This window comes from Tauraco erythrolophus, chromosome 7 (genome assembly GCF_009769465.1).
Source record: "Tauraco erythrolophus isolate bTauEry1 chromosome 7, bTauEry1.pri, whole genome shotgun sequence".
Taxonomy (NCBI): Eukaryota; Metazoa; Chordata; class Aves; order Musophagiformes; family Musophagidae; genus Tauraco; species Tauraco erythrolophus.
Window position 1 is genome coordinate 58,507,476 of NC_141471.1, and position 22,767 is coordinate 58,530,242.

General features: G+C 38.1%; 1 protein-coding gene across 1 annotated transcript in view; it reads right to left on the minus strand.

Annotated features, from left to right (window-relative positions):
- Positions 1 to 22,767, minus strand: part of CDK13 (cyclin dependent kinase 13) — a 49,786-nt gene that overhangs the window by 11,423 nt on the left and 15,596 nt on the right. The window contains exons 3-11 of the mRNA XM_086615028.1: positions 22,304 to 22,471; positions 21,888 to 22,027; positions 19,694 to 19,864; positions 9,939 to 10,128; positions 7,377 to 7,433; positions 4,537 to 4,638; positions 4,340 to 4,417; positions 2,058 to 2,174; positions 973 to 1,104 (exon numbers count right to left, since the gene is read on the minus strand). Coding sequence (XP_086471154.1) covers positions 973 to 1,104; positions 2,058 to 2,174; positions 4,340 to 4,417; positions 4,537 to 4,638; positions 7,377 to 7,433; positions 9,939 to 10,128; positions 19,694 to 19,864; positions 21,888 to 22,027; positions 22,304 to 22,471 — 1,155 coding nt within the window. The remainder of the gene's footprint in view (positions 1 to 972; positions 1,105 to 2,057; positions 2,175 to 4,339; positions 4,418 to 4,536; positions 4,639 to 7,376; positions 7,434 to 9,938; positions 10,129 to 19,693; positions 19,865 to 21,887; positions 22,028 to 22,303; positions 22,472 to 22,767) is intronic.

Consider the following 22,767-nt stretch of genomic DNA (forward strand, 5'->3'; position numbering starts at 1 on the left):
TGATATTTTAGTGAATAGCCTAAGACTGCTGATTACTGATGTTCAGACAGTGATACATATACACACACACATATATATATAGTCATAGTCAGGCAATGAAATCTCTTAGCCTCATGTATGAGGAGCATCAGTAACAACCGTGCGTATCTAACAGGTAAGTCTTGAAAGATTTTTAATAAAGATCTTAGATAAAACTCAAACATTTTTCCCAGTTGGTGACTAATTAAGAAGAAGTGAGTACAGCCTGCCTTGAAGGTACCATTTACTCAAGCAATATTAAATGTCTTATATTCTGACAGCTGTCTTGAGGGAAGAATGAAACCTGCAGATTCTGTAATACCTTTTCATTGTTGTCCTCAGGGCCTGCTCCAATAGAATTTGTACTGATTAAAATGACAATTAAGTCACTGCAAAAACCCTACAGGACATGGCAATACATTTCCTCTCAGAGAAACTGACAGGAAAAACCCTGCACAAAGTATTTCACCTCTCCTGCCTGTAAAATCAAGCATCTCATCTGGCACAGGAAACGATTGACAGTATTTCACTTTAACTCTCAGGTACCTTTGCAGAATTCTATACCCAGTGTCATTCTACCATCAAAGAAGGCAATTCAGATTCAGGGAGGACCTCTAAACCCTTGGAAAAAGTAGACACTGATAAACAGAGATAAAAGGGAAATGATGTTTTTTTCAATATTAGAAACATTAATATAAAAGTTTTTTTTTTTTAAGGTACTAACTCACTAACTAGTTCTAGGAATAACAAATTAAACAGCCCTCACAACCACTGCTATCATGCTGTAAGAGTCACTCAGCTGCACAACTGCTTTAGCGCAGTCACCATTAAACAGCTGCGTGTTTCGACATTTTTGTTCTGCCACCACCTACTTCAAATGAAACACAATAAGCTCAATGAAATCAATGCATCTACACATTTCGTAGAGGTAAGGACCACTACCAAATTACTTACTCTGGAGGAGGCATTTTAGATGGTTCCACATCTCGCAGAAACTCGCACTGAAGAGCTTGTTCAGCTGTGCAGCGCTTGCTGGGATCCAGAGCAAGCATATAATCGAATAAATCCAATGCAGCCGGCGGGATGCTACAAAAAGAGCAAAATGGAGAAAAGCATCATTTATTTTGAATCACACATTTCTGTGCAAAATTTTAATAAACACATCCCTTCCAAAGTAACTGGTCACTAAGTCCTCAGGTAACTTACATCCTAACAAAATCCACGCACAACTTGAGCTTGGTAGTAAGAGGCAGAGATAAACTTCACCTTTTATTACCTGTACAAGCATATAACCCAAGTTTTCTTTGCTTTGTGTGGTTTAATTGCTTGAAACATTGTCCCTACAAAAAAATCTCCCCACCTTTTAAATCCAAGACTATATTGTTACTTTACACTTTGGAATTTAGCATCCAGGGAGTTGCAGTTTTGATTGGTCCATGGACAATAATTCTATTGCTTTAAAGATACAAGTCTCATTAGTATGAACAGGATGACACATTTCTCCTAAACCCCAGAGTGACTGAAGGAGGGGAATGAACCCTTTAAAATAAGCTTACAGCTGTTTTCCATAACTTTCACATGTGATATTTGCACAAAACTAGTCCAATGGCAGTACTTTAGAATACACGGCTCAGATAACTCCTCTGTGTTGAATGAATTTACGACCCAAAAGGCTGCAATGTTAACCAGACTGCGTATTTAGCTGTACCCAGTTGTCCTAATAAAAAACAATTAAGTACTCTGAGCTGGTTTTTGGACAGGGACAACAAGCAGGTGTACCAATCATGGAAAGCAAATGTTTCCTTAGGTGAAAGCTGACAGGTGGCTGAAATTTTAAGGTGAAGGTGGCTTCCTTCTTGAAGCTTCTATTAAAGAAGGGTTAATACAAGCTCTGTGGGTATCATGGGAAGGGTAAGAACCCAAGGTCATTTTTCTTTACACTTAATCTATGTTCATTCTCCAGAAAATCGTGAAGTTCATAAAGTCTCCAGGAAAACGTAATGCTATTACAGTTGACTAAACTAATTCTTCATCCTTACAAAGCAAACTCTTCTCTCAGTTTTCGACGATACTGCTTCTTTGGTTTCATTGTGTTGAAATAAGCTAATTTTATAACATCAGGCCACACTGCTGGACAAGGACTCCCACAAATTCGGCTGTACCAAAAAGAAGGGAAAAAAAGGGAATGAGATCCAAAACTACAAGTGAGCACAGCTGTCATTTTATTCTTGCATGTACACTGAATACAAAAGTAATTTTTAACTTTAACATTCACGTTGTTTTAGCTAAAATTTCTCTACTGTCCAATGCCCAACACCATTAAATAATGGTGAATTGCTTATGAAAGGTAATCACCCTCCACAGACTAACCTTAAAGAAATCCACTGTTTATGCCTCATCCCACCCTAGGCACCCTCCACACAAATGTTCTGAAAAACGTAGTAACCTAGTCTGCACAGTACTCCAAGTATTTGACTGAAGAACTGGACACGTCAGGTTTAGAGTGCCGATTAACTTTTATGCCCTTAGCTTCCAATGCCAGTGAAGAAAGATACACCAAATGGCTGAAAAAGCACTTTTCACCGACAAATTTAAGACTGAAGAGAATTGAGTTGACACAGAAGACAAGGAGAGGAAATCTCAGTAAAGCCTAAGGGCAGAAGATCTGACCACTAGGACCACCTGTAGATTTTTTACTTTCGTTATGAGTTTTATATCTGAAGCCTAATCTATCTCCACAAATGGAGCCGTGCACAGTCTCATTCCTCCCTCTCCATCCTAACCATTTTGTTCAACTAAGGATGGCTAAGCACAGGTCGACCACCACCACACTCCTGAGCAGAACTGCAGAGGCAATTCACCATACGTGCAAGGTTTACAACTCTGATGCACGCAGTCATAAAAGGACGTCTCGCAAATACATTTCCCTAGTTAACTCCTCCCATTTATTTGATTTTAATGGTTAGTGTAAGCGACCTAATAGTCTATGAGTTATGCCCTCAATGCTATGCAAACCAATCTGACTAAGTTGGTTGGGAAATGTAACTTTCAGTGAGACAAGAAAAAAAAAAAGGAAAACAGAAAAATTCTATCTTTTCCTATCGGAATTTACTTCAGCTTTATCTTTTAACATTAAAGTTAGAAAGGATAAATGTAGAATTGTTGACTGTAACATAATGGTGGTAGAGATGCTGAAAGAATCGGTATATTACGTTTAAACAGCCAAAAATACATAGTATCAGTGAAGAGGAAAAACGAGCTACAAAGGGCTAGCTGCCAGCCTCCTTCCAGCAGAAGGAAATTGCAAAATTTTAGTTTGCCATACCAGAGGTATAAATGCAAAGAGAGAAAACTTCAAATGACTGCACTGTGATGTGCTTCAATGCCATCTAGTGCTCAAAAGCAAAAATTTTCCACCTCATGAGTTTTAATTCTTACACTGAGAATGACCAACGATACGATTTACACCTCCTAAAAACTTCATATTTCCAGGCCAGCTAGTAACACATTACACAGACACATGCTACTGTTTAATCTGTTTTGAAAAACATCTAAATATAGAACTTTGTATTTTTATTAATTTAATTTTTTAAATTATGTTGACCCAGGTTCTGCAAGTTCTGTAGGACTCACTCTCTTTTCCCCTTGTATCTAGGGAGCGGACTTCTCACTTACGAGGTCAATTATCGTATCAGAATCAAGAGTAATTTTTGCTTGCTGAAAAAAGGAGAAAAAAAAAAGATGCTCTGGTTCTACTCACTTACATATATATCGTTCTGTGATATATTGACATGGACAGAAACAGAATTTTACCTCCATAAAGTGCCTGGCAGTTTGTAAGGGAACAGAAATATTCCCACAAAAATAATAAAGCCCAGCTGTGTATGGGGAAGGCTTGAAACAAGAACTTGAGGCGAGTAGCATGCAAAGTATCTACTCCTCCCAAACGCCACTTGTCCTTATTATTGTCCATATTTTCGTTTTGATTTGCTGAAAGGAAGTTGTAACGTAATCTTAAAAATAACAGGCATTTTGACTACTCTCCCTTTACAACTTCAGTAACAGGCAACTCCAACTGCTCTCCAAAAAACTCTCTTATAATTCAACTGTACATTGCTAGGGCCCTCACAAAAAAAACCCTTCTGCATGTCCAAGAAAAGTCACTTGCTTTACACACCCCTCAAAACCACTAACCTCTCACCGAGGGCGATAACCCAGTACTTGTAAACGTTCACAGTGCGTTATCTCCGATTTTAACGTTAAACACAAGAAACCTGACAGTTTATGAGGTGCCTACTATGTGGTAGTGCTTGCAAGTTACCTTATAAGTTCCAGCTGAGCAAGTTCTTGATTTGCTTGAAATATTGGCTTTTTTGTAAAAAGTTCACCCAGAATGCAGCTGTAAAACAGTTTTGCACAATTCCATCATTACGGCTTTCAACAGAGATTGATAGAAACATTTGAGATTTATTTTCAGCTTGTTTCTATGCTCGCTACGCTTCTGCACCAAGCTCTTACCCACAGCTCCAGACATCGATAGCTGGTGTGTATCTTTCTTCTCCAAGCAGAAGTTCAGGAGGCCGATACCATAACGTAATAACTTTGTTGGTATATGGTCGGCTGTTGGGGGGAGGAAAAAGAGAGGACTATCATTTTACTACGATCTCATTTCTGCAAAAGTGATAGTTTGAAGACTTGACTTCTCTGGTGCTGTTTAAGACCAGCACAATCTTCCACTTCCATTTCCCAATTTTAGTCCTGCAAAGCTGCAACTTGCACAAAAGCAAAGGCAACCATCTGACCAAAGCTATCAAAGGACAGACTGAAGATATAATCACATAGCCATTTTGATGCTCTGGGAATCCTGTATCAATTATGATTCAGATAGCAATACTGTACATTTATTACATTGCTAGTCATTTCAGGTGACAGACCTGCTTGGATAAAACCAGTAACTTCTGGGCAACTATTGACTGTTAGAATACTGAATATAGGATCTCTACAAGCACTGTGAAAAGAAGAAAAAAAGTCACTTTCTCCTCTCTAAGTAGGAGCAAATGAGACAAACTCTTCTTCTTGAACTACATCCCTCAACAATTCTGATTCCAAAGCCTGGAACGCTTCCAGTATCTTCCTATATTTCACAACATCTTTAATTCTCTACAGTTCTAAGCAGAAATTTGGGTCACTGCGAATAATCCTTTCCACCCTCACGCTAAGGCAAGGATTTCCACTATCTTAGACACACATTTTTTTTTGTGGACAGGCCAAGATACAGCATCAACAGTTCAGAATGGAAGGCAGAAAACAGATGTTAGGTTTTGGTTCTGTTTCAACCAGGGTGTCTTAAAAGTGATCCCAAAATTATTTGTTTTAATAATTCACTCTTACCAGCACTAAGTAACTCCAAATAGAAAGCAGAGTAACATTAAGCACAGTTTGAACAAACGTAGTACAAAGTCTAACAAACTCTTACGACATGCTCAGTGGTACAGGTATCATTTCTGCACAATCGCTCAAGTCTTTCTTTCATTAAGAAACTCTCCAATTCATTTTAAAAATATAGTATGTTTTTGGAAACAATCCCATCATTTATCATACTTATCTCTGAAGCACGCATTCCTCTATGAAATGTTTACATGGTATGGACTTTCTCTACAAATACACCACTCATATCATATATATTAGTATACGGTGCTTTTATTTGAACAGATGTTTTCTTAGACAAATCTGTCATATCTCCTACTCCAAACATATTAAAACCACCAGAATAACATTTAAAGGAGCACAACTACAACAACCGATGGGAATTCACTTAAATTAATTTTTTATTGCCTCCCCATTATGCTCCTACTAAATTCTGTAGCCTTTGGAAAAGTACAGAATTCTAAACAACAGTAAAACAAATGTAAAATACATGAATTTAAAGCAGCAGCTATTATACACTTGTTAGTATACATTAATTATGCCTGTAACTGCAGGTCAGAAGCTACTCAGAAGGAAAATGAATGACAAAAGAATTGTCAAAAACGTACTAAAGAGATTCTAACTATCCTCCCAAGTTCAACTGGTAATTCTACTAGCTAGCATAATTACATCATCTTGGTTTCATTTATGTATAATGGCATAAGAATGTTGCTGTTTGATGTACAGTAAAATCTGTTATTTGCACTATAAAGACACTGAACTTTCAATTGTTTAATTCTTACTGAACAGTTAGTTTTACAAGCAAAGTTTAAATTAATTTGAAAACAGGTATTAAAAAAAAACCACCATGGTAAACCAGCGAAGAAAAAATTAGGTCAGTTTGGTGCACGGTAGGACAGCATCAATCCCTTTTATTGTAAGTACATTCAAAACAAAAATTCATTACCCAGCAGCTGTTTAAGATTATTTTACCATGCTACTATACTCAACAGTTTTCATAACTGTATTGAAGCATGTGTTCCTGAAATAACAGCTCAGAAGACAGTGAAACTAATGCTATCAGGTTCAACAACAAGCTCAGAGCTCTGAGAGAAAATAATAAACTCATAAAGCTGACATTACGGATATTATTTCCCAAATTAGGCATGCAGAAGTCAACGGAGCTCAGGTAGCTAATGTTCTCTGTATCCAACGTATATACTAGTGTAACGACATTCAGCCTGGATTTTGAAAATCCAGTTCCACATGACAAACACATGACATGACAATATAAATATTGAAGTTCTTAATCATAAAAACTGTGCACCTGTTTCCTGGAGTACAAGCATAACAAAGCCAAGAACAACAGAAGCACAAGTCGAAAGAAGTTTCAGAAAAACTTTTATTTAAAATAAAACTTGTATCTCTGTTTCCAGTAGATTGAACAGCACTGACTGCCTAAAGAATACAGTGACCCTCTTCAAAAGTAAGGTGAAATCTTACACAACAGTAATGCTTTTTGAAAAGAAACTGTGTACTAATTTGTGTGAGAAAAAAAAATTTGCTTTCCTTAAATAAACTTTTCCGAGGTATACCAACAGAAAGAGTATGCATTAGGTTCACAGGACCAGAAACTAACATTAGTAAAAACCTACATATTGATGCAACCTACTTAGGATTGCAACTCTATATTTTCAATCAATATATATGGCCGCTCTCTACAGTTATTTATCCAGAACACTTGGAAAAGCAATGCACTTGCACAGAGAGAGCACTATGTTTCTATGCAGGGTAAGACAGCATGCACTTCTTTCCATTTCCTAAGCAATTACTTGTATCACAGTACAATAGCATCTCCTCTAAACAAAATAGTCTTCTGGCCCTCTAATACTGAGAGTTATGCAAAAAGATTAAACTTCTGAATGCTTTTTCATAGTATAATTATATCTTACCTTTCTTCTGAGTTGTACAGCCGAGCAAGCCCAAAATCTGCAAGCTTTATCTGCCCTCTGGTGGAAAAAACAAAGAATTATTTAGTGGTTAATCCTGTTAGATTTCCTCCCCCAAAATCAGGTGAAGTTTGACCTATTGAGACAGCTGCAGGTGAACTTCACCAACCCACATTAACAAGGCAGCAATGGCTTACGATCCACATATCTCTTCAGTCAATAAATACCAAAACTTACTGAATAGCAAAGACAAGTAAGCAAAATGAGGTGTGTTCATCAAATGGCATTACATCACCAGCTGTTAGTCAAAATTCAGGTGTAAAGTATTCAAATCAGTAACTGCAGGAAAAAACTAGGGAGGAAACTGCTGTTTCTCATGCATTACTGCTAGCATAAGCATTGTACAACAACCAGCTATCAGCAGTCACACTTCCTTCTCGGAAGCCGTCAAAGCACTCTTCTGCTCTTGTGCAGTTTAAATACAGCTTCGAAATCCGAGTGACTGACCAGATAAAGCCTTCTATTTTTGTCAGCAGCCAACCTGCTGAATGCCACAACCCCTAACCCCTTCTTGAGTTTCCCCATAGACAAGGGGAGGCGTCGAAGATACAGAGCTTTCTGCCTGGCAGTTTCCACAGTTGAAAGGCACTGCGCAGTGACCAGAAGCCCCCATCATCTGTAAAGGCTGGACGATTTGAACAGAAAGCTATCTGCAAGCTTCTCTAATACATGAAATGAATGTTGGAATGTTACATGGGGTTTTCTTCTTCTGTACTTACGAGCTTTCAAAACTCTCGCCACTTTCAAATACATGTGAGTGTTACTTTCAAATAAACTTTGTTTTAGCAAATTAGGGCAAGGCTTGCTGATGTGCGTAAGAATGACCATTTTGTGACAATAAAATACACAGGTTACAGTTTTCATTCCATTTCCCCCCTCCGATATGTGCCTAGAATTGCTGTAACACTTGGAGAACTCCCATAAACAAAGAAACGTTCCACTCAAATTTACATCGTTATCCCTCAGAGAGTGTATTTGTGGAAGATCAATGAATTTTTGAGTAAAGATATTTAAGTTGTGTATCCAAAAGACATATAATCCATGTGTTTGGCTTCAGGCTGTAACTGGTAATGGGATTTTAGAAACATTGGCTTAAAATTATTCAGATCAACTATGAACTTTTTTTTATCCCAGTGGAAACATCTAAGGACGCTCAAAAACATATCCTAGGGGAAAAAAAACCTCTGTAACCTGGATAGGAGAGAATGCAGTATAACAGAAAGGTCCACCTCCACCATAATGCACTCTTCTCCACTGTTGGGTTACACCTCAGCTTCTGAGTTCCCAAAGGTGCACAGCACCACCGGAGATGAGCAGGCAAGCAACATTAGGTGAGCAGGCACAGTGAGTGATGTGGAGGCATGTGTGTACATCTGTTTAAGAGTCTTTATCATAATCTGGCAAGACTGTGGTGGGATTCAGAGCTCAAAATAATCTAATGTTAGCTCATTATTAAAAAAAAAAAAGGAGGAAAAAAATGAAAATTTAATTTGGAGAAAGCTGGGACAAAACTAGACTCCTACCAAAAGAGACCCTTGAACCATTTTGCCCAGTGTTTTGTCTCCAACAGCAGCTAAGTAGATTTTCAGGGAGAACGTGTGAACCTGCTCACTTTGGGGCTCATCTTTCTTGTACTTAACCACCACCCACAATCATTTTGTTAAGGATGCTCAAACAGGGATTCCTGTGTACTTCCTTCAGCGGGTTTTAATGATTCCATCCATTAATGTGTCTCATCCCTTTTTGAATCTCCTGACACTACCCTGAAAACCTCCTGTGACAACAAATCCCAGCTGACTACCTGCTCTGTAAAGACACTCCTTTTTGCTGTTATAAGCCTTGCTCTTACAGTTGCTCCCTGGTTTTAGTACTGCTGGATTTCACGAACAACAGTTCTGTGCTGAAGGTATCCACTACCTTCACGTAGGCTTTTTACCTGCTGCTGTTGCACACTGAACAAAAGCATGTTCACTAATTTGACTTGTAATTACAAACACTTAAAGTAAGAAAAATTCTTCTCCCCATTTGATTATAGCTATAAATGCAAGTCAAAGCATGTTTGAACATGCCTGATGGAATATTCTTTTTAAAGCATTATCCCTGACTGATGAAAACAAGGATGTCCAAATTATGTCATGAAGATCCAGCCTAGCCACACTTAGTTTTGCAATGAGATTACAAAAGGAATACACGTCAAACACTTATTTCCTAAAATTTTGTTTTAATAATGTTTGAACTCAGGTATTTTTCCCCCATACTCTGACCTAAAAGATTCAAGTTTTAATCCTGTTGTTTTAACACAGGTAAGGTTAACAAACGATTGCAGGGCCCAGTGTTAAGCAGTAACACTACCAGACTATTATTTCACAATTGATTTTAAAGAAACTAGGCAATCTAAAAAAAAGTTTTGCTAACAAAGCAGGTGAACTGTGAAGATTAAAAGAAAGATTTAAAGATGTCATTAACATACAAATTTTTTTTACATACTTGAAGTAATATCCATACCTATTATTTAGCAGAATATTTGAACATTTGATATCTCTGTGCAAAAAGTTCTTCTTATGGCAATAGGCCAAGCCCTCCATCAGCTGTCTCATAAATGATTTAATATGATTTTCATTAAAATGAACCAAACCAGATTCCAGCAGTCCCATCAAGTCATGGTCCATATACTCAAATACCAGGTAAAATGCACCTAGGAAAAGAAAGGGAAAGGGTAGGAAAAACAGAGAGAGAGAGAAATTGATTCAACAGCAGTCCAAAGCATTGCTGTTCCTTGCTTTGGACAGTTGGAAGTATTTTTCACACAACTGTTTACATTTTCTGTGATATTTATAAGCGTACCCCATGTCCAATAACAGCAACAAAATACAGTGCAGTAAAATGTTTTCATAAAATCTATTTTCCATGCAAATAAGTATACTAGTCAAATGTTTGTGAAAAACATAATTCTACCACACCAGGCTTTCATCTAGATGGCCATGTACTCTCCCTGTGGCTCTCGATCTCCATTCATTTTGTTTATAGAAAAATTAACTGCATTAGTACTCCCTATGTAAAGTTTGGAAAAAATCATAGAATCATAGAATGGTTAGGGTTGGAAGGGACCTCAAAGATCATCTAGTTCCAACCCCCCTGCCACGGGCAGGGAAATCCTCCACTACACCAGGTTGCCCAAAGCCTCGTCCAACCTGACCTTGAACACTTCGAGGGATGGGGCATCCACAACTTCTCTGGGCAACCTGTTCCACTGCCTCACCACTCTGAGTGAAAAATTTCTTTCTTATATCTAACCTAAATCTGCCCTCTTTCAGTTTAAATCCATTGCCCCTTGTCCTATCACTACACACCCTTGTAAAAAGTCCCTCTCCAGCTTTCCTGTAGGCTGTCTAGAAACAAAATATGTACAGCATTACTTCCTCTGTCATGATTCGGTGACTGATTTTTTTTAAGCTTTCATGTGTGGAATTGAGTCAGAAATAAGTCTGCCCTTCTCAGACTAAAAGTACCTGTAAGACAAGACAAAACAAGAAAACAGAACTAACGTACTTGCAACAGCAGCTCCGCAAAGACAAAGTTCATATGCCAAGTTGCTACATATATACATTAAGCATAAGAGAATCTGGTCTTATCTCACTTTAGCCTGTGTAATTCCACACATAAAGTTATTAAAGCCAAGGATCTTTGGCTATTGCTGATTCTGAAGCACTCGACACTTTTCAAGAATACTTATTTATATCAATCTCCAGCACGACCATCCCCAGAACGATCCACTTTTTTGTACTCAACTTTGGGGCAGAGAAGGCAGGGCGGTCCCTGCGGAGCACTGATGGCAACACAGAAACCACATTCACGTGAGTCTGTCTACCTTCCATTTCCAAAAGCCTCCCCCAAAGAGATTTCAAAGCCAACACAAAAAGTACAAATAGCTTCTGCCCAACAAGAACTCATTACAGGCTCTAGTTCCTAAAAAAGAAATTGCAATTCAGAAGCTAGTGAAAGTCTTGGAGCAATAAACAAGAAGTCAGCTTGCCAGAACGTACACACAGGCAGCCAAATTCTAAAGAACTGACTTGTTTTCTTGCACAGTAGCTGAAAAGGGAAGAAAGAGTGCTAAATCCATCTGCTATTTAACAAACAGAAAACAGATTACTCATACGGTAAGTGTTAAACTCGGGACAAAGATCAGCGCAGAGCAGGGAAACCACAGGCCATTGCATAAGACACTCGGGGTTCATCGTTTTTAATTTAGGTCCTTTTGTCCTGCTGTTGTTGTATGGCAGAAGCAAAATACTGATCGTAAAACACCTCTGTTGGTGTGCCCAGAGGAGGCAGGGCAGGAGGTAAATCAAGCAGGTACAACCAGATCCTACCGCTTCAAAAGGAAAGAAGGAAAAAGTTAAGAGCCATAAAGAAACAAAAGTCTGCTGTGTTAATATTTGCATAGCTGAGTTCACCAATGCAGTTCACCGCTTCAGCATGGTAAAAGCACAGAGGCTCCTAATTTTGATCTTTTAAAACAAGACAGCTGGCAACCTGGTGTTAAGTCTGCTGCACTGACAACTGCTGAAGTATGAACCACCACATATTTTAAAATACCTTGAAACAAAACACCTGATATTAATGCTGCAGTGCCAGAATAATCTACATACGACCTGCAGAGGATGTCAGCTCAACAAAACTGAACACTAAAGATCTTGGTATCTTCTTGCTCTGGAATACCAAGGAAAGTTAACTTTTGTCTGTACGTTGATAAGGAGAAAGACTCGAAGGGTCAGCGGGACTGCAGACCTGTTTAGTGAGAACAGCTGAACCTAGTCTTCTTGTTCATACGCAAAGTAGGCTCCATGCCTTGAGCAATTTCCTGCTCTGCCTACTAGCTCCTGGGATTTTTCACCATTATTTATAACCAGCAATCAAAACCGGTACCCTCATGCAAGAAGGAAAGCTGACAACAATGGAGACAATTCATAAATAAAACACAATAGTACCTAGGAGATGACACCCAATTATTTTTATTCTCTACAACTCTCATTAAGAGACAGAGTTTATCCCACGAGAAGCATTTTTTCCTCTGCTTTAATCAGAAGTCAATTTAAGCAGTACATAAATACTGGGCAAACACCATTACTAGATTTACCCTGGTAACTCCAATGTCAGTTAAATGGAGATGAGCTTGATACACTAGAACAGTATAAACACCACATGTTCCTTCCAAATCAGAACAAGAGAATGTACGGATCCATTTCACTTCGTGTACTACTACATATTATACAATGTTAGAATTTGTTTTAAAAACAAAAACTGTCAAAGCTGAATCTTATTCATTGGTTACAGGAAACTACTAAAACTAGTCTACTAGCCTCAGCGGTCTAACCGTTACAACCCCATTTTCGGTACCACGCAAGCTATATTTGGAAGTGACTGTAGCTGCAAAAAAGGTATCAAGCAAACTGAAGTGAAACTTCTGTTAGTTTATTTCTAGACAAACACGGTGCTCTTTTCTGATAGAGGTCTACAGTTTGTCAACAAAACAATTAACATTACTCCACTCAGTCATTTCAAATCTCCATTGGTTTTCATCGGATCAGGGGATAATAACAGGCAAAGAAGCTATAGATATCCAGGAAGAAGAAAAAAGTCATGGAAGAATTCACAAGCGAACTATGCATAGGTAGAAGTCTGCTTATTACAGCATAGTCTGAGTTCGAGCTTATAGCATCTGTTAGTTTAATCGAAACCAATGCCATACGAATATCCATTTCTCAAAAAGGAAAACATAACAGACAAAATAATCATTCTTTCCTTTATGAGGTCAGGTTATGTTTTAAAACGACTCCTTGTTTCATGCTAGCTTTGTCCAATATCCACATTTCTGGAAGCAGTGTCATAAAAACACCTAAAGCTCTGTTACTGTAAAGTGCACCCAATTCAAACAAACCCAGAATTACTTATTTGACTGAAGTGTTACTCACCTTACCGCTGTTAGGTTAGAGACCTGCACTTCCCAACAAGTAAGTACCTGTGGGGTGGGAAGCAGCCTACAGTCCATTTCCACATGCTAAGACAGAGCACTAACAGGGGGTTTATGTTTTGGGTGCCCCATTTCCTTTAGTAATATCACACAGCTCATCTCCATTCCCTCATCTACTGAGGTAACAAGAAACCTTAATGTTACTGCATGTTGACGGAGCAGCAGCTGGAACAGCTCAACAGTAGTAAAATTGCCTACTTCTGATTATGAGGAAAAGATAACATGGATCTACTAGGGAGGTACACAGTAAATAAGAGAGACTCACACAGACTGAAACAGTCCTCACCCTACTCCTTTTGTTTGCACTTAGGAAAAAAAAATCATGTTTTTGACCATTTTCTCAGTTAGTATTGGAAAGAGTCAGAAAGGGAGATATCAATTTAGAATTATGAAAGGATTAATACATCTCCTCCTCTTCATATATTTCAAATCATGGAGCTCTAACAGTAGCAGTTTTCTTAATTCAAACACAAAACGAGCTGGGGTATAATGCTGTAAAGCTATGCAGACAAAACGGCTAAGTCAACAGAACATGGCACTGATGATCTGTAACCTGCAAAGGATGCTCTGAGGGGCCAAAAAAAACGACAAAACATACTTTGCATTTCTGTGACACGGGCAGGCTCTGGACTTTTTTGGACTGTCACCAAATCGCACAGATCCAACAAAGCAGGACATCCAGTTATGCATTTGCTCCCAAAGTAAGATACAAGTGGGTCGGGCAGAGTGGGATGGGAGAATGATCTAAGGGCCTATGTAGATGACAGCTTTTAAGCAAATATTTTTCAAATGTAATTTCATAAGGAAAGTGTTCAGAGTTTCTCAAAATATCTGATTAGATCCAGATCAGAGGAACTGGGAGACCAGAGGATCCTTATTATATGCAAATTTTAATTCAATTCTTGTGTATCTGCATTACAATAGTATCTTGAAATATAAAAAGGCTTAAAAAAACAGGATCCCTGCCTCATTCAGTTCATGGTACGTACAATGCCGAGTTGTTGAACAGGTTTTCAAAATTTTGTTCTGTACTCACTGTTCAGAATGAGACTCCATCAGATTTTAATTTTGCTAATAAGATTCCTCAGCGTCTTCTATGCAATACATAGATTATTTTTTTCCCCTTGATTGATTAGAGATAATTGGATTATATTTACTCTTTCGTTTCCTTAACATTTCTCTTCTGGTACTCACGATACACTGTATTCCAAGATAATTTTAAACATAGTTCTATCAAACAGAGCTTGAAAACTAAAAGATAAAACTTCCTTAAAGTTCCTTACATTTAAAGTCCCTTAAACAAACACTCACCTTTTCTTTCTGCTCATATTTTACAAATCTATTTTCTAATTTGAGAAACACCAAATAAAGGCATAGCCACTGAATTAAACACCTTAAAGATTAAAGAAAGGATCACTGCTGTACTCATTTTCCCATTTAGACATCACAAAACTTTCTGTTTAAGACAAATTTAGTCTAAGAAAACCAGAACTTTTCCTTTTTTTTTTTCATTTTCACCTAATATTAAGTTTTTACTTGATGACAGTGTTATTCTCCCATTGCAAATTCAATTGCAGTCTCCTCTTGAAACAAATCCAACCCAAACTGCACGTACATGGAAACATGTTCTGAAATTCATGTATGAGCCAAGGGCATACTGAAGCCCTGGGCATGAAGACCATCCTTCTTTCATCACATACTACAGGGAAATAAGAAACTGAACTAAAATCTTAAAGTGGAGGAAAAGCAAACCAAACATATTGGAAGTCTTTAACTAATAATCAGGGATTTTTCTCATTTTGCCACAACATGGATCAAGTTGAAAAGCCACACAATTCAGTCTGCACTCATTCCAGACCAGAGTCCAGTACAGCACACACGAATGGGAAGCACCACTCAAGCAGTCACGCTACTCCCAACAACTTAGCTGTAGCATGAAAACTATCTGAGCAAGAAGTTTCTATCAGCTATTTCAGGAGCAGCATGGCAAGCTGTAGATCATTAGAGGTTTCTGAAAATCAGATTGGTTTGGTTTTAGTCAACTTCCCAGGAAATCCACATAAAGCTAGCTATAATACAAGTAGAGAAAGAACTCTGTAATGAAGTACTCTCTGATGACTGCATGACTGCTGTCACAGACTCCTTCCAAGCCACAAGCTTTCAGATAAAGTACTCCTTGAAGGCTGTGAGAAAGTAATCTGCTGGTCATACGACAACGTACCGCAGAGTCAGCGTCTTTTTGACACACGCACTACTCTACTCTTGAGATAAATACCAACTTCGTGCCTAAAAAGGTTTGTTAATTTGTACTGCAAATCAATTCAAAATGTAACCTAAAGGAAGCTTAGATCTTAAAATTAATTATAGAAAAACATGCACACGATCCAAACAGATAATCCATACATACAAAAAAACCCAAGCCGCGATGTTAGCCAGATCTTTTTTTATTAGTCTCCCATGCAAAGTTTTACATCCTCCCTCAGGTTAGCAACTCAAAATGCTTCTTCTAGTCAAAAGGAGGAAGAGATGTCAGTCAGTACACCTACTGGTTTTACATTCACCTCAACAAAAGCTAAGTCAGGCACTTTCCACGTGTTTGGTAAAAAGAGAACACGGCAGTCCCACAGCTAGAGTGCTGAGCACTGGCAAACAGCTTCTAGCTGACGAAGAGGCAACTGAGAACTGAAGGACCATCTCAGGTGCCCAAAGAGAGACACACCTGAATCATATAAATGACAGACTGAGAAAACAAACCAGAGCTGACGAAAGCTCCAAGAAAGGTCCTTTTTCCAATGATTCACTTCGCGACTGATGAAGTGGCTCAACTAACTTAGCTTATGAGGTGTATAGATTTCAAAAATACCTAGGAAATAGCTCTTTGTTTTCAACTTCTGTTTTAAATCCTGTTTTCTTCAATTACTGTTGCACAGGGAATGTCACACAAACTTTCTCAATTAAAAAAACACTGACAGAAGAGATTCTGCAAAGTACAATCCTCCTGCTCCAAGCTCTGCTCCAAAAGGACATGAAGTTCATTACAGTGAACTCCAATTAATTTGAACCACCATCAAGCAAACAAAAAGAAAAGCAAAGGAAAGTTTAGTTGCCAGAAGACTTGGTTATAAGCACCAACAGTGTCAGGCTGCTTCTACTACTGTCAAAGACTGACACAATTTCTCCTGCACTAGCTCACTAGAAGAAAATGTTTTCAACAAAAATAACCAGAGCTCTGAGATTTTAGGGAAATATTGAACGGAAACTATAGCTCATCGGTGTTATCAAGCCAAATAAAGCTTTATGCCCTGAGAGAAGCAGAGGAGGTTTAAAAAAAAAATAAAAATAGGCTGAACATGCTGTTAAGTCAGCTGTTACGCAGATATAAACACATGACAGAATAGAAACTATGTGTTCCCACCCCTAAGCTTGTGTGTTCACCTGTCTCCCTCTGAACAGTAAGTAGAGGAGAAAAGCCTACATGAGAAACACACAAAATGGATACACATACACTTTACCTGGCAGGATCCTGCCTCAGAATCAAGATGTTACATTACCAATTAGTAATCAGCAATGCTATTCTCCCCCTTTATTATCAAGCATATCTCATCCATACTGAAGACTGCAAAGTTAAAGACTTGAGATCTTCAGTACAGCAGCCTCATGTATCATCCACTCAGCTCTGTATGCGTCCAACCTATACAAACAAATGTGCTGTCTGATATGCTGTATTCCCACTGATGGATATACACTTAAAACACTTGTAACACACTGTTCCAATGTGTCACATTTCTTTTTCTAATGGTTCATTTAGAAAGAATAAAACCAATTCTATCTATTAAAGTTGCTCCTATCGTTAAACTTAGACCTCAGGCTGGCCAGGATGAAACACAGATATACTTTTCTTCCATTTTCTTTATAAGTAAAATGCTGTCAAAAATATTGAGACAAGTCAGATACTCAAAAACTTGGAAGACACGGGATTATGTCACTTAAAAACATATAACAGCTCAAAGTATCAGGATGAGGTTGTACAAGCCAAGCCATTGCTGGTTTGCAGGCCAATGTTACCATCTTAAAAAGCATCCTTAAAATAAGTACTGTAAAAAGTACGCCCAACATTTATGTTAGAGTCAGAAAACTAAATTTGCTGCATTTTAAACTACTGAGATCCAACCAAATTCAAACAAACACCACCACCTTAAGTGAATAAGCAGACAAGTAATAGACCAGGATATGACAGTCAGTCTTAGACACAAAATTAACATGACTCATACTAGCTAGAGGAACACGTGTTGGCAGAAATGTTCTCATTGCCTGCTTTTACAAATGGGTTATCAGCAGGGTTTTGCAAGAGTTATATTCTACAGCTAAGCATGTAACACATTTAAGCATGTTCACCAGAGGGCAAAACACTTTGATTCTACTGTAAGGTCTGCCTGAGTAAGAACATTACTACCACTTTCATAATGGTTCCTTCTAAAGCCAAGCGCCCTACTTTTGTGTTTGCAATGGTTTGTGTGACAATGACCAAACTTCCTCCCACTTGCATTTGTTCCCTGAACAGACTACACAATTTGGCCATGTCTCAGCTATAAATCCTCACCTCACAATGAACTATTTATTAGAGAAATACAGAATACAGTGCCCCCCAAAAAAACAAACCTTCCATCTTTTCACAGACAAATTGTAACAGCACAATCGCATTATCGTGCTAATGTTTCAAGAGACTATCAGAAACTAATTTTATTCTAGCACCTCCAGAGAAGCCTCTTTGCTTGCAAATTTTCTGAAAATGCAATTGTTTTAATAAGCTGTTAAATAAGAATGAGAAATTAAATTGAAAACAGTATCAAAAGCACAAATACAGAGTTGGACAAAAAAATAACATTTGAAATTAATGAGACACACAGTTTGAAGCACATCAAAAAAATGTACAATTCAATCCTAAACATGGCACCAAATAGAAAAGGAGAAAATTAATTAATAAGTCATTGAGTACTAAGTCAATGCTCAGTGTGGTCTCATTAGCCAAGGAGGTTAGACCTAATTAAAACTCAGTACAAGATTCACATGAGAAGCCTGAACTGGCTGTTGCAGGCTCTCAGGATTCAGATTGTGTGCTGACCACTGAACCCGCACACATCTAGAGAAACTCTTTTCCTAGATGCTTCCTGCTTTTAGCCACAAAAACATGTCACATGTCAGTGTTGTATACCCTTCAAGGTATTATACTTTCTGAAGATGCTAGGAAAAAAAGCCAAACTAATTCCTGCTTAATTTTGACAGCCATCTTCTGACTCATCACAATGTCATCTGGTGTGTCTGCTGGCCTTGAAGCACACATGGCATTTTCTACCCGCACTGGTGCTGGGCATGCTGTACAGAAACTCAGGGATCCTGAGAGAGTAGGGAAGAAGCACAAGGTACCACGATCCAAACACCGTCCCCAGTTAAACCATGTATCAAATTGCCCACAGGACACCAAAATACCCCAAAATGACAAGTTTGTTAAGACTTGGCCTCCAAATACAAATTGGCCACTCCAATATCAAAAGTACCAAGCACCAACACAGGAAGATTTCAACTCTGTTTACTTCATTCTCTAGGCTAAGGAGGTTGCAGTAACACAAACAAGCCAGACTTAACACTGAAGGAACCAAAAGACTAAAAGTCTGCATGCCTTCTATTTGGGGAAAAACACTACTACTACCACCACACAAGTCTTGCTTTTCATTCTTCTCGTTTATCCTTCTCCTAGGCTTCAAGACACACACGTCCAATTATGAAAAAACTAACTGAAGCGCAATTCAAATAAAACCAAGGCCTACAATGAAAAACATCTCTTCAGCACTGAGTCTGCAATACTCTAAATTATATGAGAAAATACTTCGAGGAAAATAAAAGGCTAAAGAAGCTCACAATTAAAAGCCTCCTATTGTTGCTGGCCTCTGTAATTTGTTGAGTATCAAGGAGTCAAACAGCTGTTCCTCTCTAGCAAAACTGGAATCAAGCAACACATTTTTCTATCCCACAAAATATTTTCAAAAATGTTTCTAAGAACAAAAGGCACAGCCAAGTTAAATAAAATTAAATCAAAATTAAAATCCCTTGTCAAGCATCACTATTTGCAAACCTATTTTTCAATAAAGCTTAATTTCAAATCCAGCATAGCAGAGTACCATAATAAGCACAGGACCAGAAAGAGCTAGCCCTGTGTTAGCATACATACCTTTGTCCTTCTTGAAGTCCAAAGCATCTTCCTTATCTGTCACTATTTCTTTCATGTTGATAATGCTTTGGTGATTAAGCTGTCGAAGAATCTTAATCTCCCGAATAGCTGTAATTGGAAACCCTTCCTTTTCATTATCCAAGCGTACTTTCTTTAGTGCCACCATTTCCCCTAAGAGAAAATTTAAATAAAAAACCATTAAGATTAGCAACCAAACCATGCCATTTAGTTCGCCGAGTCTGTTCACTCGTTTTTAAAACTCTTCCCATTTGTTATTATTTCTGAACAGCCTAAAGAGTTACATTTTGATGCTTACATCAAACATGATACTGAATGGAAACAGAATTAACTATTATTGAGAAACTACAACATGGAGAATCCAAACTACAACTGAGAATCTTCAGCTACCCCCTGTAAGGCTTGTCTTCTTCCTCCTGCATACCTCACTCACCCGTGCCCTGATATACCACCAGGTCTATCAATAAGCCCCCATATAAGAGTGATTATCGAGGGCAGCTCTAGAGACAGAGGCCTGTGTCTGCTCTAGATTTCTTATTATTATATCACCACAGGTCAGAATGCATATATTTAGCCAGAAATACTACATAACTCAAGATGAGGCAGATGACTAAAGAGTTCTCAAATTCATCAGTATGCTTTCTACAAGCAGAAGTGTCACCGTCATGTTTACAGTGAGGAGAAATTTTCCTTATTATTTTACTACAGGCTGGGCTGGATGAAGCTGGATTCTGCAAAATGGCAGGATCAGGATCTACTCCTGATGGAAAATATTACAAAGACTGTACGCCAGCTCAACCATTTTGTTCTTGGAAGTTTATTGCTGTATCTGGGAAGTTTATTGACAGCACAGATAGCTTTGTTAGCTCTAAAAAGGCCTTACCCTATGCCAGTGCATACAATACATACACAATAGATCACATTCCAATAGGACACAACACCCACTTGCTTTGAAAGCCCACTGTACAGCTAGTTATAAGGTATCTCAAAGGCCACAATGCCATTCTTCGCACAAGATTTGGATCCAAAGCTAACGGAAGGTTTGCTGTAACTGTACGGACCCATTCAATACAGAGAACAGCAACTTCTACTGGAGGTTACGACTGTCACACACAAATAACCTGAAGCTTGTCAAAGAGGCGATACAGTTATGACAGGATTATAAAGTTAAATGTGTGAAGAACAGAATCCCAGGAGACCAGGAAGAAGCACCTAACAATGCTTGGCAATGGTAGAGGTAAAAAATAAAATCTGTGACAGTTCAACTTCAGAACTGAAGTTTGCACACTGAGGCAAGCACAGGTGAAGAATGAAGAAGGAATTTTAATTACACTGCTGATTCTTCTGAAGATCAGAAAGAAGGAACTGAGGCTGGTATATGATCCTATGGGATTCAGTTACTGTTGAGGCAGAAAAATATCCAGCATTCAAAGCATGCACAAGTAAGCCAGAAGGGCAAGCAGTCACAGAAAGAACTACTAATTGAACACCAAACTGTCAAGCAACATACAGCACGTACGAAGGATCAATGTCAATGCGTTATCTATTTAGAAGCTACATTACAACATTCTTACTTACCATAGTGGTGACTGCTTGCTCATTTGAGCAACAGTTTAACATGAAATTTAAAAATTATGTCACTGTTGTAAAGTCAGTTATACTGCAAGAAAAATAGTCAACACGCAACACCTCAGGGCTGTGTTGCACAGAGGCAGAACCTCTTCCTAATATCAGCTAGCGACTATCGGAACGCAAAGAAGAAAAATGGCTAAATCTCATGCATAGCTTCATTCACTCTTACATCCCTTCAGAAACTTCGTTATCCTTTGTCAAACTGTCTAGGCTGCCATTTTGTTTCCCCAGAGTATCTACCCTCTTCTTCCATAGCTCAATTGTGTACAGAGCATCAAAATTCAAGAAATAAGAATTAGAAATTAAGACTACTCAGCTTGCTTTTGGCCACAATTTCACAGATAAATGATTCTTCCAAGGCAGCAAAAGATAATTTCTGATTAAGAGAAATGCTAGATTTAAAACTAAACAAACCAACAACTAAAAACTTTCCCAACATTAGAGGGCAGAATACCACAAACTTTATTCCATATGAAAAAAAAAAAGTCAAAATATCCTGTTCACTTTAGAATTACAAGATTACAATTACTTTTTTTGAACTTACCTGTGTCTTTATCTCTGGCTTTGTAAACCTGCCCATAAGTGCCTTCACCAATAATACCAATGATATCAAATTTATCCACACAGCGCTTTCCCCAGTCTATTTCTTTTTCTTTCGTTTCACCGTGTCGTGGTCCACATATTCTAGAAAAAAACAAACATTTCTAAGAACACAGCTAATCTATCTAAGGATTGTCTAACTTTGAAAAAAACCCTCAACACTAAATATTTATGAGCATTATTAGATAACCGGCTTACTACCGTTAAGCGGCAATAAACCACACAGTTTGATTCAAGCTTCATTAATATTAAAAACAGTAATTGAAAAAGTAGAATTCTTCTGAAAATAATGTATTTTAAAGAAACTATTGTAACTTCTACTTGCTTGATAGGCTTTATAAAAAAGGCTAAAGAACATACTTTGGTCTTCTCTTGCTGTGTAACTGAACTGCTGGTTTCTTTTCTTCAGGACTTTTGGATAAGTCAGCTCCTCCAGGCAACTCAGGTGGAAGCGGCAAGTCTGCAAGCAGATGCCGGAGTTTCTTCTCTGCTTCTTTAACTGACTTCACTGAAAGATTCTCTCGCAAACTATTAAAAAAGACACCATTTTGCTAATAAGTTGAACAAAGTACAATGATATTGCCATACATAAAGGAAAACCTATTGGAATTATTTTTTTAAAATACATTCTAGGCTGCCAATGCATCAACATTTGAAGTATTTGCTCTTAGAAGTTGCAGGGCTTTGATTTATGCTTTACAAATGACCCACAAATAGCTCTCGAAGATGCACAGCTAACTACCAAAATTCTACAGAAACTGTGAAATCACGTCTTTCTGGTGAAAGCCAAGGTTAGATGACACAGCAGGCGTTACAGGCCAGAC